A 17719-nucleotide genomic window follows, 5' to 3' on the forward strand; every position below is an offset into this window, starting at 1 on the left:
CGAGGGAGCTTTGCCCAGGGGGAGCGGCTGGAATTCTAGCAGAGTCATCATTTCTAGAGCAACCCACAACCCATGAGAGATGGGAGCTGGTGGGCACACACCCACCCGCTTGGCCCCTGGGCAGCAGTTCTGTGTGGTGCCCCACCCAGTTCCTCAGAGGGACCCCAGGAGGGTTGAGCTCCGGCCGCCCAGAGCAGGCAGCGGCTTGCTCCTGGCACCTTGGATGGGCTGCCTTCCCTTCCCCGCGGCACTTCCTCCTCTCCCTCACCCCTGCTTCCTGGGATCACCTCCCCAATAAACTGCTTGTACCCTATTCCTTAGATTCAGGTCTGTCTTTGGGGAACCCAAACGAAGACAATGATCTCACCCCTCCTTCACAGATGAGGAAAAGTGACCCGGAGAGGAGAGAGAACTTGTCTGGTTTCACACAGCAAGTGGCTTGCAGAGCCCGGCATCTTGGAAAGAGCATTGGGCCACAAGTCAGGCGATACTGAGCTTGCCCTTAGCTGTGTGGCCTCGGGCAAGTTCCTGCCCCTCTCTGAGCCCGGTTCTCCCACGTGTCAGCCGTGGCCTGTGGCCTCGTTGGCCCGGCTCTCTTCTTACCCTAGGCAGCTCCTCTTCCTACAGCGCTTCTTACATGCAGATCTGAAAGCGTCCTCGTTTACAGTCAAGAAAAGCACAAGCGCGCGCGCGCGCGCACACGCGTCACACACACACACACACACACACACACACACACACACACACAGTGACAAGGTAGCCAGGGCCTGCATAGTAGCTAATTCTCTAATTTTCTTGAGGGCTGCTGAAATTCCTGGGATGCTAGATCGGTGGCATACAAAACGCCCCACCATTTCCCAACCACATAATGACACCCCCTTCCTTTTGCCTGGGTCAGCAGATTTGCTGGCCGGCACACCCCTGCAAACAGGGTCATTATGAAAGACAGAAAGGGAGGGGGGGGACATTAAGACCAAATCTTTTTTTTTTTTTAAGTACAGCCCAATTCATGCCTGTCCTGGAGCCCACCCCCTTCGCCCCCTCCCCTAGGAAAGCAGCAGGGGCTGGGGCGATGGGAGGCGGGGACTGGGATGGCAGCTTGTAGCAACAGCTTCAGGAACTCCAGAAGATGAGGCTCAAATCCCAACTCCACCACTTCCTAGCTCGGCAGCCTCGGGAGAGTCCCTTTTCCTCTTGGAGCCTCAGTTTCCCCCTCAGTAAAATGAGAGGTGGGAGAAGGATAGAACACACACACACACACACACACACACACACACACACACGCACACACCCTTTGTTGGGAGCATTCGCTGAGGTCATAGGTGCCATGCCCTGGAAATCCAGAGGTCAGTGGGGGGAGTGTTCGGGGCAGAGGTCCTGGGTCACACCCCCGTGTCAGGGACCTTGGCCTCACCATCTGGGATCTAGGTTCTTTTGAGCAGCTTCACCCATTTCCCTGAGTCTCTGTGTTCTCAGCTGTGAAGTGAGACTAACTCATGATCAAATGGACTGCCTGGGTTCAAATCCTGAGCCGCCCCTCTGAGCCGACCTGGGCCAGTCAGTTCCCTCGGAGTCTCGGTCTCCTCATCTGTTCACAGATCAGGTTATTGTGAGAATGAAGGGAGTTGGTTTATGCGAGGTTCTTGGAAGAGTGCCTGGCACATGGTGAGTGCTCGTTTATGATTCTTGCTATGGTTATTATTATTAGGTTTGTAGGGAAATGCACTGAGAGGAAATGGGGTGAAGGTGGGGGGCAGAGGCACTGGCCCGGCCCCCAACCCTGAATGGAAGGGAAGGAGCTCTGGGCCAGTCTGGCCTCCGAGGGCCCGCCCCCTGCTGGCCCTGTGGGTGGTGGCCCTCCTGCCCCACCCCTGGGCAGTGCCCGCCTCCACCGGGTCTGTGGTCACACAAAGCTGGTCCCTCAGCAGGTCTAAGCCCCTAGCAGAGTTCTTTGATGCTAAAAATAGGTTATTCCACCAGAAGACCCAGAGAAAGATCCATTTTATGAGCCAGAAGGAGCTGCCGCTTGGGGTTGCTTTCTTCCTCGGCAGGGCCTGGGCTCTGAGGGAGGGCGTGTCTGATGGGCAAGACTTTCCGGGTCTCAAAGGAACAGGGAGGCCTCTGGGCTGACCAGGATCTTAGGGAGGACATGCTGGCCGCCCCGGGGCCCTGTCCTACAGCCGGGACCCGGTTCCCACAGCCCTGTGCTGGCATCAGCCTCCAGGAGCCCAGAGAGTCAGGCCTCACACAGTAGGTGGGACTGGGTGGGAGGACAACTGGGGGCAGGGGGGGGGGGCACCAAGGACCCTGGAAGTTGTGAATCAGCCACATGCCCTCCCACTGCCCAGCTTTGCCCTTCTCCCCTACACACACACACACACACACACACACACACACACACACACACACGTAACCCCTTACACGCAGGCTCTCAGGCTATTAGCAACCAAAAAGCAGCAGGAGAGCTTACCCGGCTGCGGGCCTGCTGCCCTGCCCGAGGTCCCTCCCCACGGCACACCCTGGGAGAAGAGAAGACTTTGTCCCCATCTTGCAGGTAAGCGCAGCGAGGTTCTGCTAGGCCCCTTGACCTTGCACAGGTAGGACGTGCCAAAGCTGGGATCTGAACCCGGCTCACCCAACCCCACGGCTCAGCTCCTCCACCTCGATGGCGAGAGAAGGGAAAGGCCCCCGGCACGGCTGGGTGTGGCAGCAGCCGGCCTGCAGTTGGATCTCCTTACTCACCATGTGACTGTGTGAGGCCCTTCCCTCTGCGAGCCTCAGTTTGCCTGGCTGTAAAATGGGCAGACCCATCTCGATCTGTCTGCCTGGTTTTCTCTGTGTGTAGTGGTAGTGGCATGGAGGGGCCCGTGGATCATGATTTTAAGAATTGGGGAAAGTCTGCAGAGAGAGAGAGGCAGCATGCCCACTGAGGGGGACCTGGGGGGAGGGGGAGCCCAGCCTGTGCTCTTCTCCCATGTTGGCTGACCCCCCTCAACGACTCCGTTGCTCCCCTGTCTTTTTAACAGAAGACTTATGGCTGAACCCATATTTGGATTTATGCATCCAAACCCAAATGTGACTAATGGTGGGATTTCAGGCAGGAGGAGAGGCCATGAATGGAGCCATTGGGGTCCCTGGGGAGGCAGGTACAGGGGTTAAAACTGTCTTCAGATTACCCTCAATGCCACTGCGGTGTGCGAGGAGGCAGCTACCCTGGGATGGCAGTGAGGCCAACAGCGGAGGGTCCTGGAGACGGGGCCGAGGCAGGAAGGTGGAGCGGGAGAGGGGTGGGGTTTGCTTCTGAAGGGGGCACCGTGAGCAGTTCTCAAAGTAAACAACAGGAAAGAGAGAGGCTGGGGGTGGGGAGGGGAGAGGAGCCAGAGAGCAGGCAGAGGGAGGCTGGGTTTGAGTCCTGCCTCCACCACCTGCAAACGGGGTGGCCTTGAGCAGGTCCCTCACGGGGACCCGTACCCTCTGCTCCCACCAGCCCCTCAGCGGTCAGCTCGTCAAACATCCGTTGGGTTTGCTTCCAAGCCTGTTCATGCCCGTTCGGTTTTCATGGTTACAGAACTTCCTTGGATAGTATGCCAGTCCGAGGCCAGCTTGCCCTCAGATCCATTCTACCCCACCCCCCCACTTAGCTCTATAATTCCGGGGTCTGATTTCACACAGTCAGCTGGTTCCCGCTCCATTTGACCGACGGGAGGCGCTGGGAGGGCCTGGCGGGTGGGAGGAGGAGAGATGCCCCTTTACGCTTTGTCCCCGGGCCACCTCGGTAGTGGCTGGGTCTCCTCTGTGGCTCCAGCAAATGCTAGACTCTCCCACCACATCCTTCCTGCACTGGGGGTCCCTGGCAACACGCCTCTCCTTGTGTCCCTCTTGCCAAAGGGGGCAGTGACTCTGCGGTGGCTAATCTCGGGGCTCCTCGCCGTCTTTTGGGGGGAAGAGCTCTTCCATCACTTGGGTTGCCTATAACCCCGGATTTAACGTCCTCAGTTTCCAATACTCAACGCGGCTTCCCTTTTCCTGACCCACTATCGATGATACCACACAAAACCACAGTGTCTGTTTCCATGGAAACTAGGTGGAATACATTGGAAAGACTCAGTAAAGGCAAGTTACTCAGAAAAAGAAAAAAATTAGCCCTAACCGGTTTGGCTCAGTGGATAGAGCATCGGCCTGCGGACTGAAAGGTCCCAGGTTCGATTCTGGTCAAGGGCATGTGCCTTGGTTGCGGGCACATCCCCAGTGGGGGGTGTGCAGGAGGCAGCTGATCAATGTTTCTCTCTCATCAGTGTTTCTAACTCTCTATCCCTCCCCCTTCCTCTCTGTAAAAAATCAATGAAAATATTTTTTTAAAGAAAAAGAAAAAAGTTAATTGAGTGAAGTCTGGGCGGGACATGGTAAAAGACTGGGGGAGACAGCCACCTCCAGGTGCTACCGGATGCTGATGGCTTCACGAGCGTCTTGACGTTCACGGTCCACGTGGAAGAAGCCGACACTGGCAGCTGTAGGAGAGGCCATCGGGGTTGCCTTGAGCCAGACGGACAGGAGGAAGGCCATGTGCGGCACATTTAGAAGTTTGAAGTTAAAATTAAAAGTTTAAGGAACACAAGTACTATTTTTTTGTGATTCTCTTATTCAGCCAGATTTGGGGATGAACCTAATCAATCTAGTTGGCCCAGATATTTCCGTGGTGGCAGGTAACTTTTTCCAATGGAGAACAGGGGAACCCAGCTGCCCACTGCCTGCCAAGAGAAGGCACAGTCAGAGGTGAGGGACAGGGACCCCCGGGAACCGGGCACCCCCAGGGCGTGTCCTCACTTAGTCCTCTGGGCAATTCTGGAAGGTGGGTCCTGCGACTGGCCCCACGTCCCAGGTTCTGTCACGAGCAGCTTCAGAAGAAGAAAGCCTCTTGCTCACCATCTAACGCATAGGCACCAGGGCCAGGCTTCCGGAATGTTCTTTCTGCTTCCCAGGCAGGCTGCAGGGGTTAGTTCAAAGTCTGGCACACGCTTTTGAGGGGGCAAGTGGAGATTAGGAGCCTCTTGAGGGAAGGATGAACCCTGGCCACCAGTCCGTGTCTGCTACCTCGCCCCAGGAACGCCCTCAACCACCCCTGGGCCCCTCCTGTTCCTAGGCCTGGACTCAGTTTCCCAGGGAGGGAGAGTCCCTCGGGGTAACCAAGTTATAGGTGTTAGGGGGGCCCACTCTTACGTGTGGAAAAACCAGCCAAGTGCGTAGGGCGGTATGTCAGAAACTGGAGGTGGTGGCGGTGAAGCGGAAAGAACTCCTGGGCCGGGAAGCAGGGCCCGAGGGGGGAGGCGGGGTGGGGGGTGGTGGCGGGGAAGGGGGGTTCCACTGACTCACTGTGCCTGGAGCAAGTCTCTGCCCCTCCAGGAGCCTCAGTTTCTGCTTCTGTTAAAGGGGGTCTTCCCAGTCATGGAGCCTCTGTCCACAACATGGCAGGCTCCAAAGGCTCCACATTTCACCAGGAGGCGAGGCCCCCTGGCAGGTTCCGACCGTCCGTGCGACCGAGCCCACCCCCTGCCCGGGCCGGGCCAGCTGGCAAGCTTGCATGGGAACAGCCTGTCCTCCTACGGCTGCGATGGTTCCTTACCTGCGCTGACTCATAACGGGGCCCGAACGACGTCACTGAGACGCAGGCAAGGAAACTGACGCTGACGGTGTCCTCGCCCCGCTGCCTGTCCCTCCGAGAAATGTGTTATCCCCATTTCACAGGGAAGGAAACAGGCCGAGAAAGGAAGTGGCTTGCCCCGTGGTCTTGCAGCTGGGAGTCAGCAGAGCTGGGACTGGAACCCAGAAATGTGGCTCCTGGACCCCATGGTTTTCGCCATAAACCTGCTTCCTCCCTGGACACGTTAGGACCCCATCACCACCATCTCGCCATTCAGGGTCCGAAGACTGAGCCTTCGTGGAGCTCCATGTGAGGCACAGACAGCAAGTGACCAGGTTGCCCTGCTCCCAGGGGGCTCCGTGCAGCTGTGGGCAGAACCCGGTGTCTGTTCTCCTCCCAGATGCTCCTCCTGCTCCATGAGCCTTTGGAGACCACCATGAGCCCGAGGCTGGTGCTGGGGCCTAGCCCCAAGTGTGGGCTCCCTGGAGAGGCCCGGGGGCAGTGCTGGCTGCAGGGGGTCTCTGAAGGCTCAGGACTGAGCTTAGAGGACACAGGAGGGTGCTGTGGTCATGGCTGAGGCGGGGGCTGGCGCGTCAGAGACTGGTGTTCTGGTCCCACTCAGAGTTCTATGGCCTTGGACAAGCTGACTTCAACGTCCTGGGCCTCAGTGGCCTGGCCTGTGAAATGGGAGAGTAGAGCTTGCAAGGGAAATAGTATAAGCCACCACCCTCCCCCCAGGCCTGACCAAGCTTCTGGGAACATCGAAGTGTAGGGTTGAATCATCTTCCACGTGTTGCCTATTTTTGAGTCCCTCTGGGCCTCAAACCCTCTGGGACATGAAGGACTCGAAAAGGGGCTGACAAAGGCACGCTGAGGGGGCACAGCCTGAGCAAAGGCCCGGAGGCAGGAAAGCCCAGGCACAGTAGGTGGGAGCTGGGAACCCAGAGGGGATGCACAGGGGAGCAAAATGAGCAAAGGGCCTTCAATACCGCGCCGGGCCAGGACCCAGCTCCCGGAAGGCCCCGGGGCCCCCGTGCTGCCGGCTTTCCCGAGGAAGCCCTTTCTCGGTGGGCAGGCCGCGGGAGGCGTGAGCGCTGGAGATGCCGCTCATGTGTTTCCCATTTGTACTTAATCCCAGCTCCCATAAAACCCCCCCTGAAGCGCCACCCAGCCACACATGTGGACGCCTCTCTGGCAATGGTGGTGGTGGACAGTGGTGGTGTCGGCTGCAGCCAGGACGAGGGGGGGGGCAGGGAGGGAAGCCCTCTACCCCCCCCACCCCCCCTTGGGTCCAGGCTCCCGGTGCCCGGTGAGGGCCCTGCGGGGCTCCTCGCCGCCCAGGCCATCGCTGGCCTTCATTAAAAAGGAGTCTCCCACAGGATCCAAACCACCGCCCCGCCGCCCCCACGCCAACTGCTCTCAGTTCTGTTTCTGGGCCGCGTGCTGAGGCCAGCCCCACAAATAAAAGCCATCACTTTTCTCTCTCTTTTTCCCTTTCTTTATTATTTTTTTTTTTCTTTTCCCCAAAAGAGAGAAAGGCAGCCACAAGATCCTCTAAGAGGCCGTGACATCACGGCCCAGGTGACCGCCGCCCAGCCAATGGGCCAAGGCCGCGAGCTGGCTTCTTGCATCCTGTGAGCTGAGGTTGGGTTGACACTGTGAAGGCCTGGTCCCTCAACCACAGAACCACAAGGCCAGGCCCTCGGCTGCCTTCGGGGCCCTGCGCGGGAGCTGGTTGGCTCCCGGGCCTCCCCACCCCCGGGCCACCCTCGCACCCACTGGAGCCTGGGCTCCGTCGGGGGCTGAGCCTCATTCATTCATTCCCCGTGGCGCTGGTGCTGGTGTGCTTTCCTCCCGCGGCCCTGCGAGCTCTCCGCCTGGCTGCCCGAGGCCCCTTCCCGCCATCTAATGATACACTCTGCATACGCTTCTGTTGAAAATTTGTGGCTAGACATTCCTGTGGGACCGAGAATCCAAATTCTTGGGTACAAACAGAAACTTACTTTCCTTGGGGATTTTTTTTTCCCTCTCTCGCTCACACACACTCTCGCGTTCTTTCCTTTTTTCTTTTTTGTAACAGTAGGGGGGTTGGAGGGGGGGGGGGAGACAAAACAAAACAAAACAAAACAAAAAAACCTAAAAGCAACACCACCACCCCTTTATTTTCAAAAGTAGCTAGGAAAAAATAAAACAACAGCCAACCAAATCAATCCCAACCCACCCCCCTGAAGGGCCGAGTTCTCGCCTTCCTCAGCGCGGGGCATGGCATCAAACAGCATCTTCGATTCCTTCCCGACCTACACGCCGACCTTCATCCGCGGTGAGTAACTATTGCCCAGGGCGCCGGGCTGGTTCTTGCGGGTGGGAGCTGTGGCCAGGCCCCGGATCACATCCCTCCACCGGCGATCCCGGCTGCCTTTCAGGGCACAGCCTGTCCACCTAAATCCGCGACCTAAATCTGAGGTGGGAAGAGGGGTGGGTGGTCTCCTGGAGCAAAGTAGACTTTTACCCTCAGCCCGTGGGGGACAGTTGGTGGTGGGGGCAACGGATATCGCAAGACCTCAAAGGGCAGATCTTAGAGGGTACTGGGGTAGAGGATTTGGGGGGGTGTCCCTGTGACCCGTGGCTTCCTGCCTCCCTCACGGGGCTCCTGGGTCCTGCAGCCCCAGCCTCTGGCCCTCCGGAGAGCTTGGACCCCCCACCTGGGCTCAGGCAGCCACGGACGCAGGCCGGCTTCTGAGAGCCGTGGGGCAGGCAGCAGCCAGGCTGCCCTGCCTGAGACCCTCCTGAGGGCCTTCTCCCCCGTCCTCCGGATGGTCCCTGGGGTGAGGGAGCAGCGGGAGGGGCGGGAGGCGGCAGGCTTTCACTGAGAACCGCGTCGCCCTGGATGGCACTGAAACGGCCTCGTGGGGGGTGGGGGGAGCCGGCCTCGGGACGGTGTGCAAACGTGGTGACAGAGGACGAGAAAGTGTTTCTGGGCAGCTTATGCCTCCATTCATTCCCAAAGAGACCCACATGTCTGGGTTGAGTCCTTCAACAAGGATAGGGGTCCGGGACCCCCAATGTAGAACCTCTGATTGAGGCTGGAACTCGGGGGGGAGCCTTTCTCTGATTCTTTCTGGTCTGTGGGGTTGATGTGCTGTGACCTCAGACAGCCCCCTACTGCCTTGCCCCCACCCCTTCCCAAGCGGGAGCCCAGATGGGCGTGAGGCACCTGAGATTGGGGGTCAAGAGTCCCTGAGCGTGGGTCCCAACTCGGTTGCTGCCTTGCTGAGTGTCCTTAGTCAGGTTACTTAACCTCTCTGTGCCAAAAACAGAGGCCCCTCTGGCTGTGACATGCTGAAGGTCTGAGGCTAGGAGTGGACTGTGTCTGAAGGCAGTGCCTCTGGGCCGGACATGGAGACCGGCTTCCCTCCCAAGCGAGGGGCTGAGTAGGCCCTAGAAGCCCAGGGTTTGGGGGGCTGTGTTGCTGTCTCCCGGCTGAGATGGTAAAGTCAGTCTGACTGTCCGTCTGCCCTTCTGCCCGCTGCTAGCTACGGACCGGGCCGGGGCGGCTGGCTCTGGGCAGGGACCGGGGCTCATTCGGGGCTTATTGTCCAGAGGGCTTGCCTGGTGGCAGGCCGGTCCCTCCGCCCGGGAGAGAAGCTGAGGCAGGCTGTGCTGAGCGGGGGGAAGGGGGGGGGGGCTGCCGTCCCTGCAGCGGGGGCACTCCCTCCAAACCTGCCGGTGGCTGCTGACAGCAGCAGCCCGTCCAGGAGCCAAGAGCCGTGGGCTCTCTCCTTTAAGCTGCTCCTATTATAACGCTGTTCCCTTTGTAGTCCTTGGAGCTAATTAAAGGCAGTTCTGTGGCAAGAAAATAAGAGTTTATAAAAACCATTTGCTGGGTCTTTGTAATCTGTGTTTACTTCCCCCTCCACGAGCAAGATGAAGAAATGTGGAGTCTAAAACAAAGGAGCCTGGGAGCCGGGATGAAAGGGCTGACCCACCTAGGATGGGCTCCTGACGCCGTGGAGCCCAGGAGATGGGAGATGGCAGACGCAGGGAGAGGGAGGGGGAAGCTGGCGGGTGGTGCCCCGTGTGCGCCAGAGGCAGGAGGTCCTGGCAGAGCAGGCTGGTCCCTGGTCACAGGGACACGGGTGTGTTTTCTAGGCCTGGGTCTGGGGTCTGGGTCAGCGGTTCTGTCCTGCCCACGTCTGCTCTCCAGGTTCCGCTCACAGCTCACGTCAGGGATCCGTCTCCCGGATCCTGCCTCCCGAGGCTCACCGGGCTGCAGCTGCCCCTTGGTCCCCAAGGAGATCTGAGCTCTGGCTCCTGCCCCTGCCGAGCTCGGCTCCACACTGCCCCACGCAGGGTCCTTAACCTGTTCTGGCCCACGGGCCTCTCTGGGGTCTCGGGAAGTCTACGGGCTCCTCGGAATTGCATTTTTAAATGCATAAGACCACCTCCATAGGATTTCAGAGGAAACCCAACCTTTGGAAAGGTAGCCAGCAGACTGTAAAAAAGCAAGCATGCGCGATCGTGACCACGTGACCCGTGAGTCACACGGGGAGCGAAGAGATCTCACAGAGCTCCATCGACTGCCGCGACACAGCGGTGACGAGTGAGGAGCGTAAACAGTAGGTCGAGATCGTCTGTGACAACCCTAATGAGGCTGCAGAACATCTGTGCTTTCCACTGTGACAAAGACCCTGTGGGAAAAGGTGCTAAATTTCAGGTAGAGGTCAGGGGAAGGAAAGAAGTCTGTGTGTTTCCTGCCCAAGTTCCCAGACCCCTGAATTCTGAGTGAGCAGAAACTCCGGTCCCTCAGGAGGCGGTGATGGAGCCAGTGGGTCTGGGACGTCACCCAGAGAGCTTTCAACCTCCTGGATTCCCACCTCCCACCCCTGACTGTGGAATCAGAATCTATTGAGTTGGCGTGGGTGGTTTTGAAACCCCCTCTACCACTGACCAGGAGCCCTGTACCTGCCTGCCTCAGCCACCCATGTGCTGTGTGACTCCGTCTGAGTCACTTGACCTCTCTGGGCTGCCATACTTTCGTCGGTAAAAGGGGAGCAGTGAGCTGGATTTGATGCCAGCCCTGTGTGGCCTTCTCTGTCTTCATTCCCCCAGCCCCCCACCCCCACCAGCCTGGTCGCCAGCACCATCACCAGCCTCCTGCTTCCCATGTCCCCACAGACCAGAGGGAGGTGACTGCTCTTTTGCTTGCACTGGGGGGTGATGCTCTAGCATCTTACCCATCCCCCTGCCTTCACACCCAACTAGTGACAAGGGGTCTCGGCGGCACCTCTGCCCGGCCCCTTTGATGGCAGCTCCCGAGGCCGCCGCCCTGCACACGTCTCAGAAGCAGCAAGGCAGACCCCTGGACCCCCTGCCGAGTCTGACTCCTTGTGAGTAACATCCAACAACTGCCCTCCCCCCCCCCCCCGCCGCCCCCCGGGGTTGTCTAACTCGGGAGAGCAAGGAGCATTCATTTGGAGTCAGGGACCAGAGCTCCCCTCAGCTCACCGTGGAGAGGAGGTTTGGGAAGAGGTGGAGAGGCAGGGATTCCTCCCTGCAGCAGAGGGTGAGGAGGAGACAGCAGAGAGCAAGGCTTAAGCCCACGCGTGGGCAGACGGATGGCAGAATTCCAGACCCTGCGATGGAAGGCCTGGGAGAGCAGGGCGGCCCGGGGAGCCGCTGGGCCCTCAGCACTGCGTCCTCCTCCCATCTCTGCTCCCAGGCCTCTCCCAGGCGGGACCGGCGGGACCCATTCTTCTCTTTGACAAATGGGAAGCTGAGACCTCACGGCTGTGGCTCGGCCACACTGTGACTGTCTACGGGCAAGTCCCCTCCTCCCTTCGGGCCTCGGTTTCCCCATCTGACAAAGTAGGCAACGGCCTTAGGATGCCCGAGGGCCCGTCCACAGCTCGTGAGGGCCAGCACCTTTATCCTGAAGGCCCATGAGGCTCTTCTCTGCATCCCCTGGGGCGACCCCTCACGGCAGGTCCCCTGACAGCACCCCTTAGCTCACCCCCAGAGGCAAAAGTGCTCTCCCCAGGACAGAGAACCAGAGACAATGGCCCTCACCTGCCACGGGCAGGATTTAGAAGACCCTGGGGAGGCAAAGGTGTTCATTTATTCATTAATTCCACAAAAGCTGATGAAGGAGTCGAGGGGCGAGATTTAAGCTTGGGCTCTAGAATCAGACTCTCCTGGTTCAAGTCTTGACTCTGCCTTTCACTCGCTGTGTAGCCTGGGGCAAGTCACTTCACCTCTGCGTGCCTCTGTTTGTCCATCTGTAAAATGGGGGTGATGATTCTACCAACCTCATGGAGCCCTGGAGAGAATGAAATGAGTGGGCCGCCCGGCACAGAGTAAGCGCTCAGTCAGTGTTTCCATCACTCTGAGCCTGGCCTTGTGCTGGGGGCTCGGGTTCTAGGGAGGTGGACTGGGCCAGGCCCTGCCCTTGAAGAGCTCCTGGGCTGGTATGGAAAGAGATGGGTAAACTGGAAACTGCACTGGGGTGTAATACATCTTATGGGGGGGTGGGGGCCGGAGATCAAAGAGGGGTATGAACCCACATTGGGGCAGAGAATAATTTTCCTGGAGTAGTGACACTTGGCTGAGCCTTGCAGAGTAGGAAGTGACAGTTGGGGGGCGGGGTGGGGTGGGGGGAGGCTGTCCCAGGCAGCGGAATGGCCTGGGCAGAGGCATGGAGGCAGTAAAGACTCTGGGTGCCCCCTGGGATGGCTGAGGGCATGGCATAGGGTGGGGGACGGGGGGTGGCTCTGCTGTCGGGCCAAGGCTCTCTGAGCAGCTGCTGGGTAGTCGCCGGCCGCTCCTCCCCGAAGGTGCCTGGGAGAAACGGAGAATGGCCTCTGGGGGTGAGGCAGGCCTGCGTGGAGGCAGGCAGGGGTGCACGGAATGGCCCCGCAGGCCTCGCTGGATGGTCTGACTCAGGGGTCGCTGGACAGGAAGGAAGCTGTCCAGACCAGAGGGGTCAGTCACTGTGTCCCTTCCTGAACTCTGGGCGGCGGCCAACAGCAGGGACTCGCCCGGTTCTAACGTGGAAAGTCTCGAGTCCCGGGCACCCCAACATGGTGGGTCACCCTGAGCGCGTCCGTGGCAGCCTCCCCATCCCCCACCCACCCCGGGCGATGAATGGACCGACCGCCGGCCACCCCACGACCACCATGGCGCTCGCCTGGCGCCACCTCTGCCCGGCCCCTTTGATGGCCGCTCCCTAGGCCGCCCTGCACACATCCGTCCCCCCGGACCACCCTGCCTGTCCAAAGAGCCCCCCGGGCTGGAAGGGCATTCCTGAGAGCCCCCCACCAGCCACAGGGTCTGGGCGGGCAGGAGCGGGCCCCACACAGTGGGACTGTGTGTCCAGGCTCGCCGCGCCCACGACGGCCAGCGGCCCCACTGGGCACATAGAGGGCCCATTGACGGTGCGGCCTTGAGGTGGCCGCATCAAAGCGCAGGCTTGCTCGGTTACCTGAGGGGGGGGGGGGCAGTTTACAGAGGGGAGGGGGGCTGCGAGGTGATGCCCCTGAGCAACTGGGCCTGAAACCCTGATCTTCCAGAGGCTCTGAGAGGCAGGGGAGAGCACCGGCCCTGACGCCGGCCCGTCCAGACGCCTCCATCACGGGGTAGCTGAGGCCTGGGCTCGGGGCTCAGTGCGGCAGCTGCAACACCAGCTCTCACTCCAGGTCCTGGGGATGCCTCATCTGCAGACCCTGCCTCCAGGCCACCACTCAGAGTGGTGGGGGCTCACCCAGTCTCCACGACTGAGCTCCACACCCTTCGGCGGGAGTCTCCCCAGGCCCACCTGCGGCCACAGGGAGCCCTGGCTCCCAGCTTCCAGTCCCCGGGCCAGCCTGGGACTCGCCAGCCAGCCGTTCCCACCTCAGTGCTGAGTACACAGGGGAGGGAGGGGCCGGCTTGAGCCCTGGGTGGATTTGGAAGCCAGGCCTCCATCACCGGCCTTGAAATAGCACCTCCTGGAGGAAGCACCTAACATTGTTGGGTGGGTGGCGAGCAGGGCTCAGGAACTGGGACTGGGCTGGGAGTGAGACTCCGTCAGACCTTGAGAATCACAGGAATCAGGAACCGTGAGCAAGTTCAGGAGAGGCTGGGAGTTCCAACCAGGGGTCGCGTTCGGCAGCAGGAAAGCGGACTTTCCTCAGCTCCCTGGGCCCCGCCCTCTGCTTGGCAGGTGGTTGTGGAGTCGGACCAGACTTAAGCTGTTTATACCTGGGTGACCCGACCTGCTAATTCCCCTCTTTGGGCCTGTTTCCTCCTCTATGAGGTGAGGCCGGGGCACTGACCTCAAAGGGGGTGGCACAGAGTGAATGTGACCTGCCCAGGCGCCCTGAGGTGGCACCTGGTGGGCAGTGAGCGCTCACGCAGCGGGGTCAGCCCCTCGGGCCCCGCGGCGTGCCTCCAGCTGATCGCTTGCCACTTGGCAGATGTTCCCTTGGCTCAGCCTCCTGCTCCCTCCCCAATACTGACCCCCCGGTGGGCACAGGGGAGACTGTAGAGGGACTGCCAGGCCCTTGTCAATGGCTTCCAGAGATGGGGGTGAAGAAGAGGGTGCTTTTTGGGGAGGAGGCAACAGGAAACGCCTGTTTGAGACCCAGGCCCCGCTGCTTTCTCACTGCGTGGCCTTAGACGGAGTGCTTCCCTTCTCGGGGCTCAGTCTTCTCATCTGTTAAATGGGGAGAACCAACAGTATCCCCCTCAAGGCTGGTTGGGTGGATTTAATGCAATAATGTACATTATGTGCTTCTACCGGGCCGGACGCAGAGGCAAGCCCTCCAGAAATGCTATATTCACTGTTTAATAATTGACTGTTTTGTGTTCGCCCTCCTCCTGGCAAAAGAGGCTCTCCGCCTCTGAGCAGAATGGGGAAGGTGAGGAACCGGGCCCCCTCCTCCCGAGGCCCAGCCCCTCGGGGGAGCTTCCCAGGTCCTGCTCCTTCTCCCCTCCAGGCCTCGGAGCGCCCACCCGGCCCTCACACACCCCTCACGGCCCCCTTGTCAGGAGGGCAGCCCCGGGCAGCAGGAGGGAGGGAGGGAGGGTGAATGGGCGAATAAGTGAATGAACCAACGACTGAGCAGCCGCAGAGGCTTCCAGCTTCTCCCTTCACTTCCCCCTTCGCCGTCTGGCTCGTTCTTTGAAACGCTTGCTGGTGAGAGCCTGAGCTCTCACGTCCCCATCGTCCAATCGGTGCAGCAGCAGGAAGGTTTAGGTTCCTCTTTGGGGTTTTCTTGTGCGTCTGGGAAAAATGTTTTTGGCAAAAGGTTCAGACTTACGTGTGGGCGGAAAGGGCGGGTGCCATAACTTTCGATTTGCCGAGGTGACCCACGTCGGGGCCCCCCTCACACCATCCTTCCCTGTGACACGGTGGCTAAAATCCCGCCGTGAGCACCGGCCCCTGTGGACCGGAGCACTGCCCCGCTGGGCTCTGTTCAACACGCAGGGCCTCTCTCGCGCGTCCTCGACGCCGCCGAGCGCGCCTGGTCTGCTCACCTGCGTTAAGGGGGGGAAGGTGGCTGGGATCCGGGGGCGCTCGAACAGCCCCGAGGGTGAGATGGAAGGGGCGAAGAGAGGGCCGTGCGCCACACTCGGCTTGCCTGGTGCCCGGTGCCTGAGGGCCAGCACTCCCTGGGAGTCTGCCTTCGGCCTCCCTCAGGGAACCCACGTTCTGCCGCCCCCCATGGGAGAGCAGGGGCGGAGGCCAGACCTGCTGTCCCTGATGGAGGAAGTGGGACAGGAGGCTAGACCCGCTGACACGCCCCCCCCCCCCCCCCCCCCCCCCCAGCTCGCCTCCTGTCTTAGGAAGACGTGTCAAGCCCAGGATGGTTGGAGTCAGGAGCCCCATCCTAGGGGTGGCTGGAGGCCCGGGGGAGAGCCTGGTCCCTCTCTACAAGCAGCCATCTCCCTTCCCAAGGGGAAGAGAACAGGCCACCTGAGGAAAAAGACGGGAAGGAAAACACTGAAATATCATAGTTAAGCCACACGTGCACTAGCGCCTTGTTCCTAATTCTTTCGGCGATGGTGTGTTTTCCGAACCTCTAAACACCGAACGTGTAGGACTTGTAGGTTTAGGGAGAAAACTTGTATTTTTTCAAAGAAAGAAAGAGGAAGAGGCAGCCCCACCCCCCACCCCCAGGAGCAGGTGAGCGAGGCCTCCCCTCGGGACTGCAGCTGGGCCTGCTCCTGCTCATCCAGGGCCCTGCTGGCCACCCCTCCTCCCCCTTCCTCTTCCCAGGCCGCTGTGTCTGCCTTTTACTCCTGGCCCTGCCCTATCGGGCTGTGGAACAAGGGTCTGCCGTGCACACAGCAGGTGCTCAGGAAATGCTCGTGGCTTGCAATGTGCCCCCAGTCTGGAGACAGTCTCCCCGGGAAGGGCTGATCTCCCTGGATTCTCACCTTCCCAGTGCTCAGGGCTGAGGATGTGATACGGGCCAGTTGGTGCTGCTGATCTCTCAATAGACATTTATTGAACGTCGACTGCATGCCACGCACTGTTCTACACAGGGGATCCGGGAGCAAACAAAACTGACCGAGGGCTCTCCTCCGTGAGCTGACATACTAGTGACAGTGGAGAGTTTGTCTCAGGAAAGCACCCCGTGAGAGAGGCCTTTCTATCGATGTAGAATCTCAGCCTTCTGGGCCTTCTAAGATGCCTCCTCTGCAGAGATGAATTAACAAATAGGCTCAGAGGAATGCGGTAACCTGATGAAACTAACATTTAAGAGGAGAAAAGGCGATGAGGGAGGGAGAAGGGGACCATATTTGTTGATGACTTAACCAGGCACTGGCGGTTCCTTTGCAAGCATATCTCCTTTCACTAAATCTCTACAATAATCCATGCAGTAGGTGTTATTGTGAATATCCCCATTTCATAGATGGGCAAACTGAGGCTCAGCAAAGGGGAGTAACTCATGCAACTAATAACAGGCAAAGCCCAGATTCATGCCAGGGTCTGTCTGACTTCCAAGCCACCCAACAAAACTCTCCCTTCTACCTGGCAGACATTTCTTCTTTCTCAAGGCCCAGACTCACCACCTCCACGAAGCCCTCCCTGATTCCTCCAGGCAAGGTGATTCATATCCTCCTGTATGCCACCAAAGCACCATCAGGCCCTTCTCAAATACCTCCAGAAGGCTCCCCAGAAAGGGCGGACTCTGATATAGGTCTAGAATAGGAACATCTGAGAAGGAAGAAACATTGGTGGTCCAGATAGAATGAATGGCATGGCAGAGGGATGGAAGAGGTTGGGGAGGAGGTGGGCCAGGCCTGGAGGTTGGGCAGTGGAGGTCCAGACAGGATCTGAGCTGGGCAGTGATGTGGGGCAGAGAATCCCATGATGCACTGTGCTGCTCTCTGAAATAGGCCAGTGTAGATGTGCACCTTGAATGTGTGTGTGTGTGTGTGTGTGTGTGTGTGTGTGTGTGTGTGAACAGAGACCACAGGCCCTCCTGCACCAGTTGCAAGCCCTATTTTTATCACTCTCTAGACACACATCCGAGCAGCCGAAGCGCACTTGTTCTCAGGCGTGTGGAGTGCGCCACGGGCGAGCACGTCTGTGGTCTGACGAGGACAAGGGCAGCGGTTCGAGCAGTCAAAATGAGACCTGTCCTGAGGACAACCCCAGGACCAGTGCCCACAGCACAATTTGCAGGGCACAGTGCAAAGGGCAAATGCAGGGCCCCGGGTTCAAACATTAAGAATTTCCGGATGGTTCCAGCAGAACATTAAATGGAGCACGGGGCTCTTCTAAGCCCGGGACCCCGTGTGATCGCACGGCTTGTCTGCCCAGAAAGGGTCCTGCCTCCACCAGCCCTGGGCTGGAGGGGCCCCGGGCCTGAGAGCAAACCCCTGCCTGCCTTTCCTTCGTTGGTCTTTATGTCTTTGACTGGTGCAGGCTCCCATTCTTCATGAGTCCACAATTTAAAAAATAATAATAATGACTTAAGCCTTGGGCAAAATCATGCCTTGAAGATTTTAGACAAGCAAGAACACTGGGGGAAATACAAGCCACGACATCCCACCACACCTGCACTTGGGCTGCAGCTCGCCGGAAGGGCCGGG

The 17719-nt window shown here is 59.3% G+C and overlaps 1 protein-coding gene across 1 annotated transcript in view; it reads left to right on the forward strand.

Annotated features, from left to right (window-relative positions):
• Positions 1–7885: 7885 nt before the first annotated feature.
• The window catches only part of RUNX3 (RUNX family transcription factor 3), a gene marked incomplete at its 3' end in the record, with an annotated part of 59268 nt that continues 49434 nt past the window's right edge, over positions 7886–17719 (forward strand). The window contains exon 1 of the mRNA XM_079778245.1: positions 7886–7958. Within this exon, the coding sequence (XP_079634371.1) occupies positions 7901–7958 (58 nt within the window). The 5' untranslated portion in view covers positions 7886–7900. The remainder of the gene's footprint in view (positions 7959–17719) is intronic.

Source organism: Cnephaeus nilssonii (genome assembly GCF_951640355.1).
Source record: "Cnephaeus nilssonii genome assembly, chromosome: 7".
In the NCBI taxonomy this organism is placed as follows: Eukaryota; Metazoa; Chordata; class Mammalia; order Chiroptera; family Vespertilionidae; genus Cnephaeus; species Cnephaeus nilssonii.